The 18739-nt window shown below is 40.0% G+C and overlaps 2 protein-coding genes and 1 long non-coding RNA gene across 3 annotated transcripts; 2 read left to right on the top strand and 1 right to left on the bottom strand.

The window, feature by feature from the left end:
- The first annotated feature begins 57 nt into the window (after positions 1 to 57).
- LOC136443475 (uncharacterized) lies at positions 58 to 1002 on the top strand. Its single transcript, XR_010757155.1, has 3 exons — positions 58 to 168; positions 424 to 578; positions 835 to 1002. It is a non-coding gene; the product is annotated as an uncharacterized lncRNA (long non-coding RNA).
- Positions 1003 to 1257: 255 nt separating this feature from the next.
- Positions 1258 to 14525, top strand: LOC136443447 (adhesion G protein-coupled receptor B1-like). The gene is made up of 26 exons (XM_066440684.1): positions 1258 to 1388; positions 1514 to 1783; positions 2117 to 2305; positions 2598 to 2786; positions 3049 to 3189; positions 3394 to 3570; positions 3862 to 4041; positions 4425 to 4616; positions 4736 to 4831; positions 5052 to 5146; positions 5493 to 5675; positions 6131 to 6199; positions 8870 to 8990; positions 9233 to 9367; positions 9597 to 9663; positions 9852 to 9969; positions 10156 to 10205; positions 10362 to 10473; positions 10643 to 10737; positions 11088 to 11214; positions 11485 to 11702; positions 12127 to 12193; positions 12545 to 12645; positions 12961 to 13087; positions 13331 to 13372; positions 13717 to 14525. The coding sequence occupies exons 1-26, from the start codon at positions 1262 to 1264 to the stop codon at positions 13801 to 13803; spliced, it is 3375 nt and encodes a 1124-aa protein (XP_066296781.1). The 5' UTR covers positions 1258 to 1261; the 3' UTR covers positions 13804 to 14525.
- LOC136443473 (signal peptidase complex subunit 1-like) lies at positions 14449 to 18623 on the bottom strand. Its single transcript, XM_066440720.1, has 4 exons — positions 18489 to 18623; positions 17549 to 17608; positions 15875 to 15961; positions 14449 to 14995 (listed from the first exon to the last, which is right to left on the bottom strand). The coding sequence occupies exons 1-4, from the start codon at positions 18531 to 18533 to the stop codon at positions 14864 to 14866; spliced, it is 324 nt and encodes a 107-aa protein (XP_066296817.1). The 5' UTR covers positions 18534 to 18623; the 3' UTR covers positions 14449 to 14863.
- Between the last annotated feature and the right edge of the window lie 116 nt (positions 18624 to 18739).

Here is an 18739-nt window from a genome sequence, read left to right as displayed (position 1 = left end):
ACATATGAAACTTTGTAAACTGATTCTTGTGTGCTTTTTTTCAGCTCCACGTCCTCCTGAAAACGTGACTGCCTTATTTGGGGATGGCACCATTGCACTGACGTGGTCACCTCCAATTGACAGTGTGTTCTCCAACCATCTTATAACATACACACCCATGGCACTCAGGTAAGTTCACATGCAGTCGTAATTGAATGTTGATTCTTTCAGAATTTCATATTTTCAGACTAATTGATCTTTCAAATGCTTCCGCAAAATACAGAATATTTCAGTGTCTTTAGCCAGATAGCTATTGAATGTCATGCCCGAAATAGTTTTTACCACAAAAAATCATTTCATTTAAGACGACGAAGTCTTGCTGTTGCCACCTACCAGAGTGAATTTTGCGAAAAGATTTTTGTCCATCATTGTCTTTATCCTTAGAGTTGGGATTCGAGCAAGGTCCGAGATTCTTCTAGAGAGTTGGGAAACTGATAAAGTTGTCGGCGGCCTGAAGTCTGATGTCGACTACCTTGTTGATCTGACAACTGTTAGTTATGGGGTCAACAGTGAACCGGTCGGTCTCAATATCACAACAAGTAAGGAAATATGTATCATTTATAAATGTTAGATGTGTTACCGATGCAACATACAATGTAAGTCTTGTTATCACTTCTTGAATCTAAAGTTACATTTTCCTTACGATAAAGGTTTACAAGTGACGTATATTTGATGAAAATGGAAGCTTGTAAACATGTGATTTGCAACGACGTTTTGCATGTTCTCTTTGTAATTCGAGTTCTAGGAACCTATAACTCTACATAATAATTCATTATTCTACATCACATCGTTTAGCATACACCTTGAAACCACCAGCCAACGTAGCGGTTGTTACGACAACCACGGACTCCATCACCGTATCTTGGACAGAAGCATATTCCTCCATCGCCATTATCAACTACGAGATTCTGTATACCACCATGAGTGATGCCAACACAACGTGGCTGAGTTTCGCCGATTGGGACATCGCGTCGGTAGGAAACAATCCTTTATTGAAACTGAATGAAGCACAACCGTAGTTTAAACATTGTGACAATGATATGAGCTTGATGTCATTGTGCTTTTGTTTGACAGAAATCACCATTAATATCAACGTTACAATGTATTAAATGTTACGTTTGACTCAAGTCTTTTCCCCATCAAGCCATAACCTCTTGTTGGAAAAAGGAAAAATGCATTGCATTCACAGAGATTCATTTGATTTCTGCTTCAGGTATTGTATATGGAGAACGAAGTCAAGTTGACGGGCCTCACTCCTGGTTTTCCTTATTTGGTGGCGGTACGAGTTGTTGCCATGGGTTCTACTGTTGAAAGGAGAAGCGATGAGGCAATAGTGGTTGGCTACACCGGTATGTATTTCTCTTCGAAGCCTATCATTTTTCTTTGAAACTAATCCCGAAGAAATTACTGTTCCTAATGGACCGTCGCACAATGCAATAACCTAATAACAAAGGCAATGTATGTCATTTTACAGAGCCTGTAGCGCCTACAAACCTTCATGTTGACAACGCCGCCAATGACACTCTCATCCTTACTTGGCAACCACATTTCTCCGGATTGGTTGATTTTTATGACGTGATCATTCGTCAGCCAATCACGGGACAAGAGGAAGCATTGCTGAAACGTACGGAGGAACAGTGGGTTGATGTGCATGGCCTCCGTTACGACACTACGTATGAGGTCTTGCTTTCTGCTGTGGCAAACGGCGCGAGAAGCAAGGAGACGATCTGGACAATACGAACAGGTAAGTTATATTAGAACACTTCTTGTTTATAGTGCAAAACGACTAGTAGTCATTGTGTTTGTTATGTTTATCATGTTCTATCTATTAGTTACCGTGTTTATGCTCCATGTTGCCTATCGTCTCGAAAATAGTTTTCGTTCAATGCAGTAGTAGTGGTCACTGTGTTTATGCTCTATGTTGCCTATCGTCTGGAAGATGGTATTTGTTCAATGCAGTAGTAGTTGTCACTGTGTTTAGGTTCTATGTTGCCTATCATCTCGAAGATATCGATGGTATTTGCTAATTGCAAAATATTGCATATTAATACAAAGGTATCGCCATCCTTTTGTATAGGTGCACCGGCTACCTGGACCGACTGGCGCGCTATAACACCCTGTAGCACCACCTGTGGCGTAGGGACACAAGTGTTCAGTCGGGAGTGTCGGTCTCTCAACGGCAGTAGGTCTCCGTTCTGTACTTCAGACCAACCATCCGTCACACAGACCATGCTTAAAGCTTGTGACGAGCTCCAAGCCTGCCCAGGTCAGAAAGTGCACTAACCGTACTTTGTCTTATGTCTCCCCTTCATTTGAATCTTACTTACACTATGTCATCAATTCAAACGTGTTCATGGTAAACGTATAGAGTAATGATAAAAGCTAGATTTTCAATTTGAAATAGATATGCAAGAGACGTGTTATTTGGCTTTGAAAAGTTTGAGACGTCTTGCTTCGATCGACCTGTAGGAAGTATTTTCTACTTGCCCTCCAAGAGTACGAAAAAAAATTCGTATGTGCGGTTCAGAATTTGTTGTTATTGTATTTCATCTTTTTAGTTCATGGTTTCTGGTCGGCTTGGGGAAACTTCGCCCCCTGTTCCGTGCCATGTGACGGTGGTGTGACGTCACGTGTGCGGATCTGCAACCCACCCCAACTGGGTGGTTCATGGTGTCCTGGGAACAAGAACGGACCCCAGACGGAAGTGCAAAACAAAAATTGCAGCGTACTCCCATGTCCTACTCCAGGTAGGGTCTTGTGCAGCAATGGTGCATATCATTCCAGTACTAGGTTTATGTGCAATGCTTTAGCATAGCCGTCGACTGGCACAATTGACCGAAAAGAATGTTTTTTTTTTTCAGTCAGAAGGTAACTTTCAGGTTCGAAGAGATAAAATATTAGATTTTTCCTGCTTTAAGTGGCACCTTTTTCTCTCTTTGTAAAAACGTTGAAGATAATACTATTCATGCCCAACTACATATTAACCTTTCACTATTACATAATCATTAGTGACAACAACATGGTCCGACTGGTCGCCTTGTAGCGTGACGTGTGGCGGAGGGATACAGTCACGATCTCTTCTGTGTGATGGGGCTATTTGTCCTGAGGAGACCAACGCCACTAGAAATTGCAGCACAGAGCTATGCGAAGGTATATCTGCATGAATTTTTCATACATCTGTTTCGTTCAAGTCATTGTAATATCAATACTAATGTTGAAAATATTATACTTGTACCGTATGTGGATGTACAGTTGTTCTAATTTTGTTTTTATACAATATATGCTAATGTAACAAGACAATGGCAAATGCATTTACTGTAGGTATACGTATTGATGACTCTGTTTGAATTGAAGGGACATGGGCAAGCTGGTCAGAATATAGCGCATATTCTGAAACCTGCGGAGAGGGGATACGCGTCAGAAGCAGAAACTGTACCATTCCTGAGTTTGGCGGGACGCATTGTCCTGGGAACCACAGCGACGAGGGACGACAGTTTGAAGAAACGACCTGCAATCTAAGTTTTTGTCCAAGTATGTGTTTTTGTTGTATGTTTACTCTGCTGTAACGTTATATTAGAATGGCAAAAACTTGAAATTGAAGGCCAAAAATGCTGTCTATGTGTTTTGTATTGTTCTTGTGCCAGACACTATAAATGTTTAATCGTTATGATCAATAATACATTTCGATGTTTATTGTACACATGTGATAAGAATAACTATATGAACGCAGATCTTAAGTTTGCATGCTTATCAGATGGACTCTATAGAACTGTCAATGTTACAGGGATCCAACATAAATATACTATTTGTTGCCTCCGATAGATCCTAACGGTACATGGGTCACATGGACGAGTGAATGTTCTGTCACCTGTGGTAATGGAACAAAAACAGTTCGACACAGATGTGCAAAAATCAACCCGGAGAATCCATTTGAAGGAGACCTGTTCTGTCCCGGGGAGAAACCGGATGAAGAGATGACTTGTCAAACCCACCCATGTTCAGGTATATAATAACATTGTAGTCGGAAATATGAAATACAATGTAGAAATGATGACACCTGGTAGTGATAAAGACAAAGAAAGAAAGAGAGAAAGGCAGACAGAGAGCACATCCAATGCACTTGTATCAATGTTTTATTGTTGTTCAAGTTGCGAGGAAAATACAAGCTGATGTCAAAATACTAAGGGTACAATACAACGTATACACATGCTTTTGTGTTTTTGGAAGGGCTCTAATGATAAAAGATATTGTACCTTGTACATAATTGTGTTACCATGTGTAGATGATTGAGCTTCTGTCGACGTCGTGCAATATGATGATACTGACCATCGAAACTAATATCATTCAACCGACTACTGATCCTCGATGTGTTCCTCTACCTACAGTAAATGGTAATTGGGGCTCTTGGGCGAATTTTACCGAATGCTCTGCGAAGTGTGGCGATGGACTACGAACAAGAACGAGGTTTTGCGACAACCCAGCACCACAATACTCCGGTTTGCCTTGCGAGGGTGACGTCGACAAAACCGATCTACAGACTGAAGTCGAAAGGTGTAGGATACGAAACTGCAGACAAGGTACTGATATTGCTTCGTCGTATTTTTTTTTTCAACTGCGATGGAACTTTTTGTACTTTTTCGACGTTTTGAAAGTTTTCATTACGTCCCACTTCAATCTTTCTTCTGTCACATGAAAGGTTGTCGTCGCTCTCGAGGTTCACATGGAGTTGAGTGGCCAGAGACAGACCGCGGTAAAACTGCAACAGTAGCGTGCCCCACAAGACTGACTAACGGTAGGTATGGAAACAGCAAACAACATTCACAGTTGTCAACTAAAATTTTCATTCAAATGTAGAGAACTACAGAAAGGGCTAAGAGGTGTTTACATTGTAGAGAACTTCTCTATGGTGAAAGCAATGTCATCGAAGACTTTATCAATATGTTTTGATATCATAAAACCTGCAATGATTTAGACTCCAAAGGGGCATTGATGTGATTTTATCCTGTTGATAGGAACTGCAACCCGGCACTGTGACCGCAGAGGACGCTGGGAAGAGCAGGGTTTTTCAGACTGTGTATCGGATGAGGTCGTTAACCTGCAACGAAAGGTAACAACAATTCAGAGAATGTCATTCATCTGTTTGATTGGTTTCTTTCATTTTCCCCCTTTCCAACAAATTTTGTCTCAATTTGTTGTTTTTGCTTCGGTTTTTGACACGACGTGCCACTGCACTCAAGTTTTCATAACTTATATTAACAGTGCCACGTACAGAGAACAATATACCAATTTTTACACCTGGGCGAAGTAAGTGAGGAAAGTCGTGTAAAGTGCCTTTCCCAAGGGCACAACATCGGTGGCGTCAGGGGGATTCGAAGCCGGGACCGCTTGGTTCTGGGCCGAACACCCTGCCGTTACGTCACATGACAACACGAATTTTGTCCCATTGTTTTCAGCTTAATGACGTCAACACCATACAAGCAGCAACCGACTTTGTAGAGGAGCTGGAAGTTGTGAGTGCAAGCATCAGATTTCAGAAGGACATTCTCTTCATCCTGAATATGGTTAATGACATTACTGATGACAGTCCCCTTGGTGAAGACGATGGGACGATCAGAGCAAAAGACAGCTTCATACAGGTTAGTGTATCTAAAATCCTTGTTACGTCACTGGCTCTTTTTGCCAATTCACATTGATTTTCTAACAAAAAAAATGATACCCAGATAGACGTACTACGATTTTATCTGACTCTTCATACATATTAGCGCACACAAAATTGTTGTTTCGTCACTAGCTCTTTTGGCCAATTCACATTGATTTACAACAATAATATGATAACCTGATAGGCCTAGGTGTACTTGTTGATTTTATCTGACACTTCATACATATTAGTGCACATATATTTGTCACGGGCTCTTTTGGCCAATTGACTTTGGTTTTCAAAAACAAATACATTTGTATTGTACCCTGATAGATCTGGATGTGACTTGTCAATTTTATCTGGCACACACATTATTGTAGAAAATTGCAAGGGAGTTTGTAGAGAGTTTGAGTGACAGATAAACGTTTTGTAGAATGATATGTCTTCTTGCAGGCACTGGTGAGGATCATTGACAACGTATACGACAACAGCTACTACAGTTTGTGGGAAGGAATCATCGAGGTATGGCTGTGAGCTATTGCATGAACATTTGAAAATGACACATTTGTTTATTGATAACCTTTGATTATCTTCAGCTTAAGTGTCTATATCTGAATCAAACATCAGCGGTACGGTGTAAATGTAATAGCCCCATGCAAATATTTCATTTCTCGCAGTTCATGACATTAAACAGATTTCTCCCAAATCTGGGTCATTGTTATGTTTAGCCATAAGTATGGCTAAACATATTGTTTTCTCTCATGTTTCTTCTTCTTCTTCTTCTCCTGTCAAATCTTCAAATGGATTCATCTCTGTCATTTTTTGACCAAATGACCTGAAATTTGGTACAGAGGTAATGTAGGCAAAAACCAATGTGCGTTCTTTTCCTTGTTTTGATATTGACCTTGAAAGTGATTTTATTGAGGTTTTTAGGCTATTTTTAGCATATCTTGGCCTCCTGCGCCCTGGTATTTCAACCGAATGACCTGAAATTTGCTGTATATGTGGCTTGAACAAATATTTAAAGGACTACATTCCCATTTTCGGCATACATATATTCAAAACGATTTATTTTGGGCTTTCTTGACAATATTTGCCACTTCTGTCACTTTCAATACTACATATGACCTACAGGTCATTGACCCCTAGTGCATTGCACCTGGCCAAGCTGGAAGTTTGCTTACGAGGAGGAAAGACCGGACATAAACATTTAACGTGATTATCGGGAAAACACCATGTTCCCTTAAACTCAGTGGTTAAATTGCAGTTTAGGAAATTTTATAACAGAAAACAAGTTAAATCAATGATTTTGTGAATGTTTATTCTAGCATTAGTTATTCCAGATATTTTCAAACTCCAAATTTTTCAACACAACACGGGAGATCGTTTCTCCTCAGACTGGCGCGACACTCCTGTCAAAATTGATTGATGATCTCTCTCTGCCGCCGACTTCATACATGATCAAAGGCGGGTGGTAGGCGGTGCGCGGGGGAAACTTAAACATATAATGTAGCGAAGTGTTGCACAAGGAATTCTCACGCTGAGGGGTACATGAAATAATGCTTACAAAATAGACCTTTATGAATCGGGCTACATTCAGCAATGGTAGACGGATTCGGGGCATGCCGCTCAAAACACATGGTCTCACTGGGGACAGGCGTTTTGGTCCCGCACGTTGTCGCAGCGGTGCGTCGCCGCTACGCGATCGAAAGCACGCCGCTGTCTGTCTCGGACCAACACGCGTCTCCCGTGATGTGTAGCGTCCACCACCAGGCCTTCCTACATGTCCTACGTACGGGCGTATGGATCGTAGAATTCGGCAAAAAAGGAATGATTAGGCCAGTAGAGTCAGTCCCCGGTAAGGTCAATGATTCGCCCCTTTGCGCTAGCTTGTAACGTTAAATGAATGTAGTCAATGTACCCTCTGGTGGCCAAACTTCACTGACAAACTTTCTCCCTATTATCATCATGAGCTTGCGTTAGTCTGGTACTAGTGACTATTATGTGCCGGGAATGTTTATCTATCGCACGCCTTGGAAGGAAGTTCAACCATGATAAATGGTCGGCCGTTGCGAAAATTTGGAATCCCATGCTGTTGATTTTCGTGATTGAATCTGTAAGAAAATATATTTTCATGTCGTTCATGTTTTTGGGACGGACGCCGGGACGGGGTGAATTTTTTCTATCATTTTCGTCCCGTTAGTAATGCAAATCGAATCGTGTTGCACAAGAGGCAAAACACTAAAAACGTGGGTCTTGTGGAGTGTTTTGGAGCGGGAAAATGCCGGATATTAGCGGTGCCGAACAGTGTACATCGTCGCGCGCGGGTGACGCTCAAAACAAATCCGCTGGTGGTCTAGCGCGGCCACCGAAAATAGGCAGAAACACACAGGAGGACTTAGCACCTTCGTTTATGAGGGCAATTGTGAAAATCTTTTGTTACAAATTGTTCGAACATTAACATTTGGATAGATGGTTTGAAACTGTTCTAAATAAAGAGATTTTTGTGTAGTTACGTTCGAAATGTTTCCAACGTATGTGAAATAAGTTCAAACATGTTATAAGTTTCAATTCTAATTGTTTGAACACTTTAGAACTATTGTGACTTAGACATTCTTTTAATCAAAACAGTTCAAACATATTACAAATATTATATTAAAACCCTCTCGGTGACTTGGAATTGACTCAAATATGTTGTTTTTGGTCATTTCCTTCGTCTCCTGTCAAATCTTCATATGTATACTATGGAAAACTTCATTCTTCCCTGGGGTTGATCTTTTTTAATTCAATTTTGAACTGGGTTGATTATGCGCAAGAGTGTAACTTTCAGCGGATATTTTTCGACTGGTTTACATGGAAATGGCACGGAATATCCCATTCTTGCAAGGGGAGGATTCTTTAATTATTTCTTTCAATTTTGAGCTGGAATGATTATGAAAAAGTCCATTTTTTAGCAGAAGTGTATTTGTTAATCAATTAGTGGATATGGTTGTGGACTGGTCCATATTGTGTTGAGGTGCTACTGGAAGACTCAATTTTGGACTGGGGTGATTCATTTTTTTAGTGCAAGTATTTTAGAATGGTCCATTGTTATTTTGGGAGAGTCCTTTTTTTGCATGGCGAGGAGTATGGCTAAACATGCTGTATTTGCTCGCAAATGTTGCCTTTCTAGTTGTTGTTATCTTGTTACAGCACAGTGGCATGGTGCACGCGACGCGCGTTCTGACGTTGATGGAGAAAGTAACAGAAGCAGTAATGGGCTATGTCAGTTATCAGGACATCAATGCAATCAACCTACGGAGGAACAACATAGGTGGGAGACCAATTTTATGCAATATCATTTTTTTCTGTCGAGAATAGCCTAAATGAGAAAAGTATGTTGCATGTATGTTTGCTCTATATGACAAATGCGATTGGCATATCTTTGGATGAAGTAGCCATTATAAAGACATTATAGTAGATACAGAATATTACGTGGAGTATTCATGTTGTTTTGAATCAATTCATATAAATGTTGTTTTGACTCACGGTATTATTATGATCCATCTGCAATAGGAATGAATGTCCTGCTGGCACCTACCAGCGACATGATAGGACAGAACTTCAGCAGTGCGGTTGGAAGAAGAAGAGCAGGAAGAGCTAATCTAACGTTGTCAGGATCAGTACTAACAGACAAGAATGACACTTTCGGTAAGCAATTTGTTTGAACATTTCCCAAAGTCCCAAAATTTATACAAAGGCTCGTTACACACTTGTACATGTGTATAAGTAAATGATGTTAAACTGCAAATTTAAAATGTTTATAATCGTATTATTTCTAAATTATCTGTCTTTTGTCATAATCATGGCTGTGCGTATAAACAATTCAGACAGAAGCAATTCAAGGTGCTAAAATGAAGTTCCCTCCCTAATTTTGCAGTGCTTCCGGAGAAATCTGCGATTTCTTTTCTCAACTTTGACAGCCTGCATGCTCTGCTGACTTCAAGGTACCAAGAACAACTTACATAATTATCATCACTTTCGATTATCGTTTGTACCTAAGTTCACAAAAAAATGCTTTGCACTATCTTTTAACGATGAAACATAGCTAACATTTGTCGAGACGCAGCAACAGTGTAAAGACGATTGTCACAATAAGACTATGTTACACAAAGTCGAAACGTTTCTATTGCAGTGGATATCTTGCTGAGAAAAGCCAAATCATCAACTCAAGAATCGTAGGTGTTTCCACGGACACGTTCCCAGTTGAGCCTTTATCCGTCCCTCTGGCCATCCGCTTTGAACATTTTCGGGTGAGACAAAATATTTTATCGGGGGTTCACGGTGATATTCAGTTATCTTCCTCTGACTTTCGTCCATGTTTTTTTTATTCGTGACTATACAATGTGTGGATCAATTTAATTTGTTTATCTACTCAAGGGGAAGTGATTGTTGCTATTGGTCAGCTGTCTTTCACAGATAGTTCTTCCAATTTCTAGGCAGGGAAAAACCCAAAGTGTGTTTTTCTCGACATGGTGAATGAGCATGGGTAAGTGTTGATTAACTCTTATAAAATTGCGTTTAACGACATTTGCTTTACACATTTGCTTTTCACTGCTATGTTTATGAACAAAGGCAATGTTAAGTCTTGATTTCCATAGAATCTCATTGAAATGTTGTGTTTTATTTTCCAATTTTTGTTCAGTCTGTACAACCCTAGTGGATGTCAAGTATTTGAACACACCGAAGACTACACAGTCTGTCAGTGCTCTCATCTCCAGATGGCCTTCGCTCTTCTGATGGAGATTCAGGAAGAGGTAGTTAAACATTATCTCTTTAACTCTGTGTTCTTTTTTACACTTCAGAATGAAACTGAAGAAATGTGTCGTTAAAACGTCAACATAAGGTAGAAAAAGTTTTTTTTTCTGTTTGTTTCAAAGTTGTTCCAATTTTTGTTTTCATTTGATAATCTGACATTGACATCAGGTTCAAGCAGAGCCAGTCTGGGTGTCACCTCTGACCGGGAATATCGTAGCGCTGACCCTGGTGATGGGCACACTTGGTGCTTATCTTGTACTACGGTAAGTAAAGTAACCTCAGAGCAAACGGCGTCTTCTGATGCAATCAGTGTATCTGATGAACATCTGGTGAACCTAAAATAAGACTGAATCAAGATGTGATATCAAAGTAATGATGATGACAGAACATGTTATTTAAGTTATAGGGCTACCAAATGTTCTTTGAATAAAACTTATCATCATCATTATTACCATCATCATTATCATCATTGTTATTATTATCAATATCATCCTTATGATTATTATTGCCATGGAAGGATGTTTCCTTTACAATGATTTCTTAATTTCTTAATGTTTATTTTGTAACATTCCTTACTTACACTATGAACGGAAATGCCATCTATCTATTCCAGGCGATACATGTCCTCTCATGGCCACGTGGTGAAGAACATACTCTTGTGCCTGGTCGTTACTGAAGTGACTTCTCTGGTTAATGTCATTGATGAGGCCAGCATCAAGGCGTTCCTTGGGGATATCAAGGTATTTTCATTCTGCAAAATGGAGTTCCTGATTCATTTCATGCTTTATTCATGTACGAATATCAGTTTAGCAGGAGCATATCCATGGCTACGTGTACCGTATGTTTATCAATTGATATATTGAAGTTCGTGCCCAAAAAATTAAGATCATTTTGTACTGTATCGATGGCAATCTTTTACGGGGGTATCTTATATTCCTACTGGGGGATCGAAATTTTGAGCGGATTTTGATACATTAACACCAGACTGCTTTCTTTCTTTCTTGGTGCAGGAAGTGTGCCTCGGTTTAACTGTTGTGTCACACGTGGGTGTGCTGTGCACGTTCTACTGGCTGGTTCCGTTGTGCCTACAACATTACCTGGACGTGCTGTCGCCCCGTGCCGAGTCACCCTGGTGGAAGTACCGGGTGCTGGGCTGGGGTCTGCCCGTGTCTGCGGCAGCCGTGACCGCGGGGATAAAGTACCAGGCCTACCTAGATCTGAACGGAAAGTGTGTCCTTCATTACATATAGAGTTGTTATATGTCATTTGTAGTTCTGATATCGTAAACCTATGTTTATCAGTAAGTATTGTAGTAATGTGCATCGAGTTTTATGTCATTGATGTAACATAATGAATGAATGAATGAATAAAGACCTTTATTGCACATTTTTGCCACACTGGGCTAAGTACAGGTCACAACAAAACAAGTTGTAGTAAATGTACTTCAAGTTTCCATGTCATTGAGGCACATATAATGATGAATGCAAAAAGACCTTTATTGCACATTTTTGTCACACTGGGCTATAAAAGAACAAGTCACAACAAAACATGATGAACAGATACAGTTAACAGATCGAAAATAAAACTGTCATTATAGTGTACTAGTATAGATTCCAAATTATCGCATTTCTGGTTATCTTGTCTACCTCTAGATGTGTTCTGCCGGTTGAAGACTATCTGATTCATGCAATGACAGCACCGGCTGGCTTCGCTGTCCTGGTAGGTATATGTCACAGTACAGATTGGAATCCAGTACAATCTGGAATCCTACTAAATTCCAATCTGTACTAGTAGGATTCAAGATTGTACTGGATTCCAATCCGTACTGTGACATATATATATACGGTTTGTTTGGTGCATGGATTGTAGTTACAGTTCCGAAGTACGTTCTTGACAATTACAGCTTATCTACGTTTCAAAGTATTTACCTGCAATTCTACAAACGTTGTATCTGACGAGCGACACCGTGAATATCAAAAGTTTATGATTTGTTGGCATGTCGTGCTTTTGAAATTGTCCATAGGCAGATCGACAAGATTATCATACAAGAATTATTCTTCCACTCTACAGGTTGCCGCAACTGTCATCATCTTAACAGTCCGTACGGATCACATGATCTCTAAGAATATGAAAGGTGCCGCGTTTAAGAAACCGAGGATGGAGAAAATTGGGTAAACTCCTGCTTGTTTTAAACATTAGCTTATGTCGATCAGAATTTTTATAGGAAACATTATAGATCTATCCTACCTAAAATTCACTTGATTATCGTGGCGCTGTCATTTTGAATGTCTGTCTTGCATTAGGTGTAGTATATATTTCTTCTTTTTTTTACATTGTAGTGAAAGTTTGATTGATTGATTGTTGGCAATGGCTGAAAGTTTTCATCTCTCCAGGCCAATGGCATTTCTCACAAACCTAACGATGAACCAACCCTCATACTCCCCAGGGGAAGATTCAGACAATTGTTCTTGTGTTTTTGTTCATAGCGGTGAGATATGGCGGTCCTCCGTTCTCACCCTTTTCCTGTGCATCACCTGGCCAACGGGATATGTTGCCATGGCAACGCGAGACACAGCCTTTGAGAACGCCTTTGGGATCTCAAACACAATTCTGGTAATGTCCATTTTTATAAGATAAGGTATCGCAATATATTCTTAATTTTGGATTGGCTTTATACGAGCAGTAATACACATATTGTAACTGATTGAGTGTTGAATATAGAGTTGCCAATATGTAAATACAATTCTACTGATTATTGCTACTATATTGCACGACTATAGTGTCTCTATTACTGATAATAGTCACATTATAAATGGACTGTTTTCTTGACAAACTATTTGCTCTTCAACATTACAGGGTATATACACTGCATTATTCCTCGGATTGTGGTCTCAGGAGGTAAGTGACGACTGTTCTTTCAACTTTGAAATAAGACCTGCCTTGCTTGATGAGTAAAGATGATAAAATTATAACATCATAGAGCAAGCATCTACGGTATATACACATCGTATGTTACACAAAGCCAATCACTCACTCCATAAGTGCTTGCTATACGTATTGAACTGCTTGTGATACTCAATACAAAAGTTAAGCAACTGGATAGGTTTGGTAAAACTGCTTTTGTTTTTACAAAACGTATCCGATTGCTTGAGTAACTTTTATATTGAGTATCTCATAAGCTGGCTGTCTAACGTTCATCAAGGCAATAACATGATCATTTCTTTTATGTCCTACAAATGTAGGTGAGAATTGCCTACGGTCGGAAATACAAGAAGATTGACTATTTGGTGGAGGCCACGCCACGTCCAATACCAAAATACATCCCGTAGAGAACTTATATTCAAGACCGAATATCTGTCATTTCTCAATTCTTTACAAAGTACATTTGTATATGCACGAATTTATTTTGACCTATCATCATTGCTTTTGGACTTTATAATTGTGTTTCTGTTCTGCTGTGGATATTATCCAGTCTCCTAAAGCTATACTTTGCCCTTCTTAAGTTAACATCAATAGTCACTGTGCCTACTGTGTTGTAGTTAGCCATATATATTTCTTTCAATGTGTCTTATATGATTTGTTAATGGAAGAAAACCATGAGCTAAACATGCTTATAACTCTAGAAAAAAAAGACCAGGGAAATGCTGTGAGAAGTATGATGCTTAATATTAGGTGTATATATATCAATATTTCAGAACCCAGCACGATTCCCTTTACTGCTAAAATTTTGAAAGTGCTACAATCTGGTTGTTAGTAATTGATTTTATCTAAGACTCAAAAGTATATATCATTATCATTGATTTGAGGATGTCTTTCAAAGTTTCATGCATGGTGTGTATGTATATCAAAAGAAAGCATGAGGGGACACATGGGCTAACTGTATGATACCGTGTCTTATGTTGACATATGCACAAGCAAAAATGCATGCTTTTGTGTGAGCATGTTAGTAACAAATAAAGAGTCTGATCACAACATTCTGAGAGATGTCTCTGATATATGTAGGTAGTACATGTGGGTACATTTCTTTTATTTACTTCTATCATATGTGGCTACACAACTCCGCTGTGTGGAAACTTAAAATGCCAATACCAGTAATCAGAAATACAAAGTTGACAGCTCTTCTTTCTATGCAAGTCAACAGACATAAATTACATCACTATTTAGATATTTCAAAATTCATCATTCTGTTCTTCAGAAGTGTATAGAACCAAAATATGTCAATCATTTTCAGTATTGCCTCAAGGAATACATTAAAATTCATGCAACATTTTGCTTTCTTTTGGAATCTTTGCACTTACACAATTAATACTGTAGAAAAACATGTGTCCTTTTGTCTTGGAATGACTTATTTATGTTGGCATATTTTGGCATGATTTGATACTATACATATCATTTGGACTTTTCTTTCTTCTTGCCTCCTGTCTTCTTGCTTTCCTTCTGTGATACCTCCTTGCTGTCATCGCGAGGCTTCTGCCAGGGTAGAGGGTGCCTCCGGTAGATAGGCCATGGAGGGAGGGTCAACTGCAACAAGACACACAATGTTTTCTTCAAATATGATATTTTGTTTCCAGGGGCATCATATTTCAAACTCATATTACACTTATGTGATATTGTGGTATGGTATATACTGGTGTCTTATCCAGTTGGCATGTCATCAACAGGTATCAGAGTCAGTGAGGTATTTTGCTAATGGCTTTTAGCATTGCACACTATGTGTAGCTTCACATGCACTCATGATCAGTGGTGGCTGGTTATTTTGAACAACTTGTCACAAGTAACCTTTACTGATGGCAGCTTCTTCGCTCTCGAAGATTACTGGGAAGGTTGTCCTCCTCTGCATGCTCTACTGTATAAGTATAAGGCACTATCCATACCTACCTAGTGAGGATGGCCGTAGACATTTGTATATGTATTTATTGACAATGAAAACAAGTTACCCAAGGCAGCTCTCACTGGTAACAGCTGACACACAAAAGTACAGGCCAACGTACAACGTAAACATGACATACAATAAATGGAATAAAATTATAGATACTGTAGATATAGCTCACCTATAATACAACTGGCACTTTGGTTTGATGAGCTCATCTAACTTCTGATCTAGATAAAGGCCGTCTCCAGCTTTGAATTTTTTTGCATCCCACTCATTGTTTGGGAGCCAATGTTTTGAATATTCATTAAATTTGTCATTTTCAGCTTATAAAGATACCTTTTCATCAATTTCAAGTCATAAAGTTCAGAATTTGGGATGGAAAGGGTGAATTTATTTTCTGTCCCAACAAGCAAATTTCCGTCCCGGGACGGACGGGTCCTGGAGACAGCCCTGATCTAAATGTGCCTTTTGAAATCAAATGACAGTGCTTATGATGCTCCAGACAGTACACACAGCACATAACTCACCAGACAGGAGAGGATGAAGCCTGCCACTAGGATGTAGACTGTCTGCACAAACTGCTCACACACATATCCCCAGGCAAATCCCACCACCTGGGGGCACAAGGGAAGCCATCAACAGATTGAAAAAAAAAAAAAACACATGTACAATACACACAAATATTCATCCCTCCTACCGCCATTCCCAAGTGGAATGCCCTGCCTGGCACGGTTGTGATGGCTCCCACTGTTGAGTCGTTCCGTACCAGGCTGGAGGCCTGCCCGCCCTAGTCCAGGACCTCAACTCCCCCCTACTTGATGATATGCATATCCATAAAATTGACAAGGACTTTGAGAGCTTCGGTATGTAATATGTATATCACTATCAGTATGACAAGGAGGATAGTACGTATCTATGCAATGCACAATTGGCCGAAATATTCTAGTTTCCTAATCCAAATGTGTGTTGGCCCACTGTTGAGCCTTTTTATGGACATGTACTTGAGGTTGTGAATGATCAGCTGTGAAGGGCCAGTGGTTTCTGAGGTGTTCATCTAAATTTTAACAGCTATATTGAATACACTACATGTCTTGAACATACAACTTACAAGCAGAGAATATCAGAATTTTTTGTGGCCAGATGCTTTGAAGACGGACACAGGACTAGTATTTTTCGCACTGCCGCTTGGTGGTGTAATAATTTTGAACGATTGCTACATTAATTTTTCGGCTTTGTGACAAGTTTACGGCTATGTCTTGTGGAGAAACTCTTGTGGATACACATGTACGTACCGCGTTATGCCGGTGTAATATTAATAAACAATACTAGAATACGAATTCAACTGCAACATCTCCTCTTGTTATGTGTTATCGACAAGACAATCAAACAAGCGGCTATCGATACAGGGGTTCCAGAAACTGGCACCGGCGTAGCGGAAACATTCGGCAGGGCGGACCCGACGCCTGGCATGCGTTCCTTGCATCATGGCGTAGTCAAGCGCTCACGCCATGCGCTATCTGATTGTCTAATCTGATCTTATCTCAAACATGAAACAGTTTATTGCCGCAGTGTTTCTATGCATTTATCAACACCACACTCCACAGACGGTCCCAAGCTCCAAACATCCACTTGAACCTGGCTCGAACGGCGCTTTTACTACGATCGTCTGATTTTGACGACATTTAGGGAAACTTACTCGAAACCGTAAATATATTTAAGCCATAAATATATTTTTGATATATCTATTTAAAGACTCTTACCACCGAAATTACGATGGTTAGCTGAAAATACTTTGTTACAACGCCGACACAATCCTTATAACACAGTCCCGCTGTGTAGGCGGGGCACTGTTTAAGAGGTGTCGCCGCCCGCGCATATGAATGGGTAACGACCCCGATAACTTGCGTTATCGCGCATAGCTAATCAAGAGGCTCGGACAAAACTCACCCGCCCCAAATGCGTTAATAACGCGTTGCCGTAACGCGATACTATCGCGACGATATCGCGACGGTATCGCGACGATAACGCGACGCTATCGCGATATCCGTTAATTGTAACTCAATCAGTACTGCAGTCAAAATTGCTAGGCTGCAGGACTTAAGACTATGTCTCAAATCATTTGGCTCTTCTAAGGAACACTCCGAACAGCATGATAACCACATTAAACCAAAAATGCCACCAAAAATCTACCGCATACTCACTGCAAAGACAATGATGATGATCTGAAATATCTGCTCAGCTAGCTTCTGCCCTTTGTAGTCCTGTAGAAGATAAGACAACTTGTGAGAAAACGTGCCTTCATGATTATGATAAATGCCATCCAGAAAAGATTGACAAAACCATGTGTCTCCAAACATATCTAACGGTTGCAAAGACCGTATCCAACTGGCAAAATGATTTTTTTTATCTATTACAACGTGTTGAAGCCGAGCCCTTGCAGATGTCGGGTTGCAATAAAAACTCATTTTGCCGGTTGGATACGGTCTTTGCAACCGTTAAGGTCTCATTTCTGTATTACTCCAAGTGGGTAGGCTAAAAGAGTGCGTGGCCAAAAAAAAGGAACGGCTGTATGAACGTGTGTGTATATCGGTGGGAAATTCCCTTTTGGCTAGCCCAACCTATCTCAAGCGTCAAACTGATGAAAGCTTGCTTGTATCTGAAGAAATTAGCAGGCAAAATTCGGCAGCCGCGCGCGAGGTCGGACGTACACAGGCCAGGCATTGTGTGTGAATCGGTCCGGCACTTACAGCTGGAAAGTGGCTTTGTGGGGGTGTAGCCAAGTGCAGTTTGTAATTGCTATAAAAAAAGATGGTATGTAGTGAAAATGTTGTCAATTTTTTTACATAATCTAGGGTAAATGTTCTCAACATGGAATGAAAAACATTGGCACATTTTCTACATCTTCATTACGAATGCGCCCATGTAAAACACGTATTATAACATGTAATCCTATGGGTCGAAAAAACTCATGAATGAGACCTTAAGTTAGATCTGCTTGGAGATCATGGTAGCCGGTTTCCGCCCCCCTCCCCATCCATAATTTGCAACATATGGCACAGTTTACATGGTGTATATCTGACCGTATAATTCTATTTCCCGTAAACTATCTGAGTGTTCTCGTGCACGGTTAAGCGTACTTACCATATGGCTCGGTATGGCATTCAGTCTCTCTTTAATGGCGTCCATTTTTATGAGTTTTGGAGGACAAAATGCGGTAAAAATGTCCCGAGCTCTTCCGTGCTGATGTGTCTCTAAATCTCGAGCAGCTCTCGCGAGACTTTCATCAGAATATACCAAAAAAATAGAGGGGGGTTACAAAGATATTTTTATTTCACGAAAATGAACACTAAAAAACAACAAAAGGTATTAGAAATAGAGATGAATAGTTTATG

This window comes from Branchiostoma lanceolatum, chromosome 10 (genome assembly GCF_035083965.1).
Source record: "Branchiostoma lanceolatum isolate klBraLanc5 chromosome 10, klBraLanc5.hap2, whole genome shotgun sequence".
NCBI lineage: Eukaryota > Metazoa > Chordata > Leptocardii > Amphioxiformes > Branchiostomatidae > Branchiostoma > Branchiostoma lanceolatum.
The sequence above is the reverse complement of the archived record's forward strand: the minus strand, read 5'-3'. Positions and strand labels throughout refer to the sequence as shown.

Bases quoted from the DNA above. Each gene is read 5' to 3' on its own strand.
- LOC136443447 (XM_066440684.1), top strand. From the start codon at position 1,262: ATGGAGAACGAAGTCAAGTTGACGGGCCTCACTCCTGGTTTTCCTTAT. The intron at 10,738-11,087 runs GTAAGTAAAGTA...TATCTATTCCAG, and splicing joins GGTGCTTATCTTGTACTACG to GCGATACATGTCCTCTCATG. The intron at 11,703-12,126 runs GTGTGTCCTTCA...GTCTACCTCTAG, and splicing joins TACCTAGATCTGAACGGAAA to ATGTGTTCTGCCGGTTGAAG.
- LOC136443473 (XM_066440720.1), bottom strand. From the start codon at position 18,533: ATGGACGCCATTAAAGAGAGACTGAATGCCATACCGAGCCATATG. The intron at 15,962-17,548 runs GTGAGTATGCGG...TTGTGCCCCCAG, and splicing joins TCATCATCATTGTCTTTGCA to GTGGTGGGATTTGCCTGGGG. The intron at 14,996-15,874 runs GTGAGTTATGTG...GTCTTGTTGCAG, and splicing joins GCTTCATCCTCTCCTGTCTG to TTGACCCTCCCTCCATGGCC.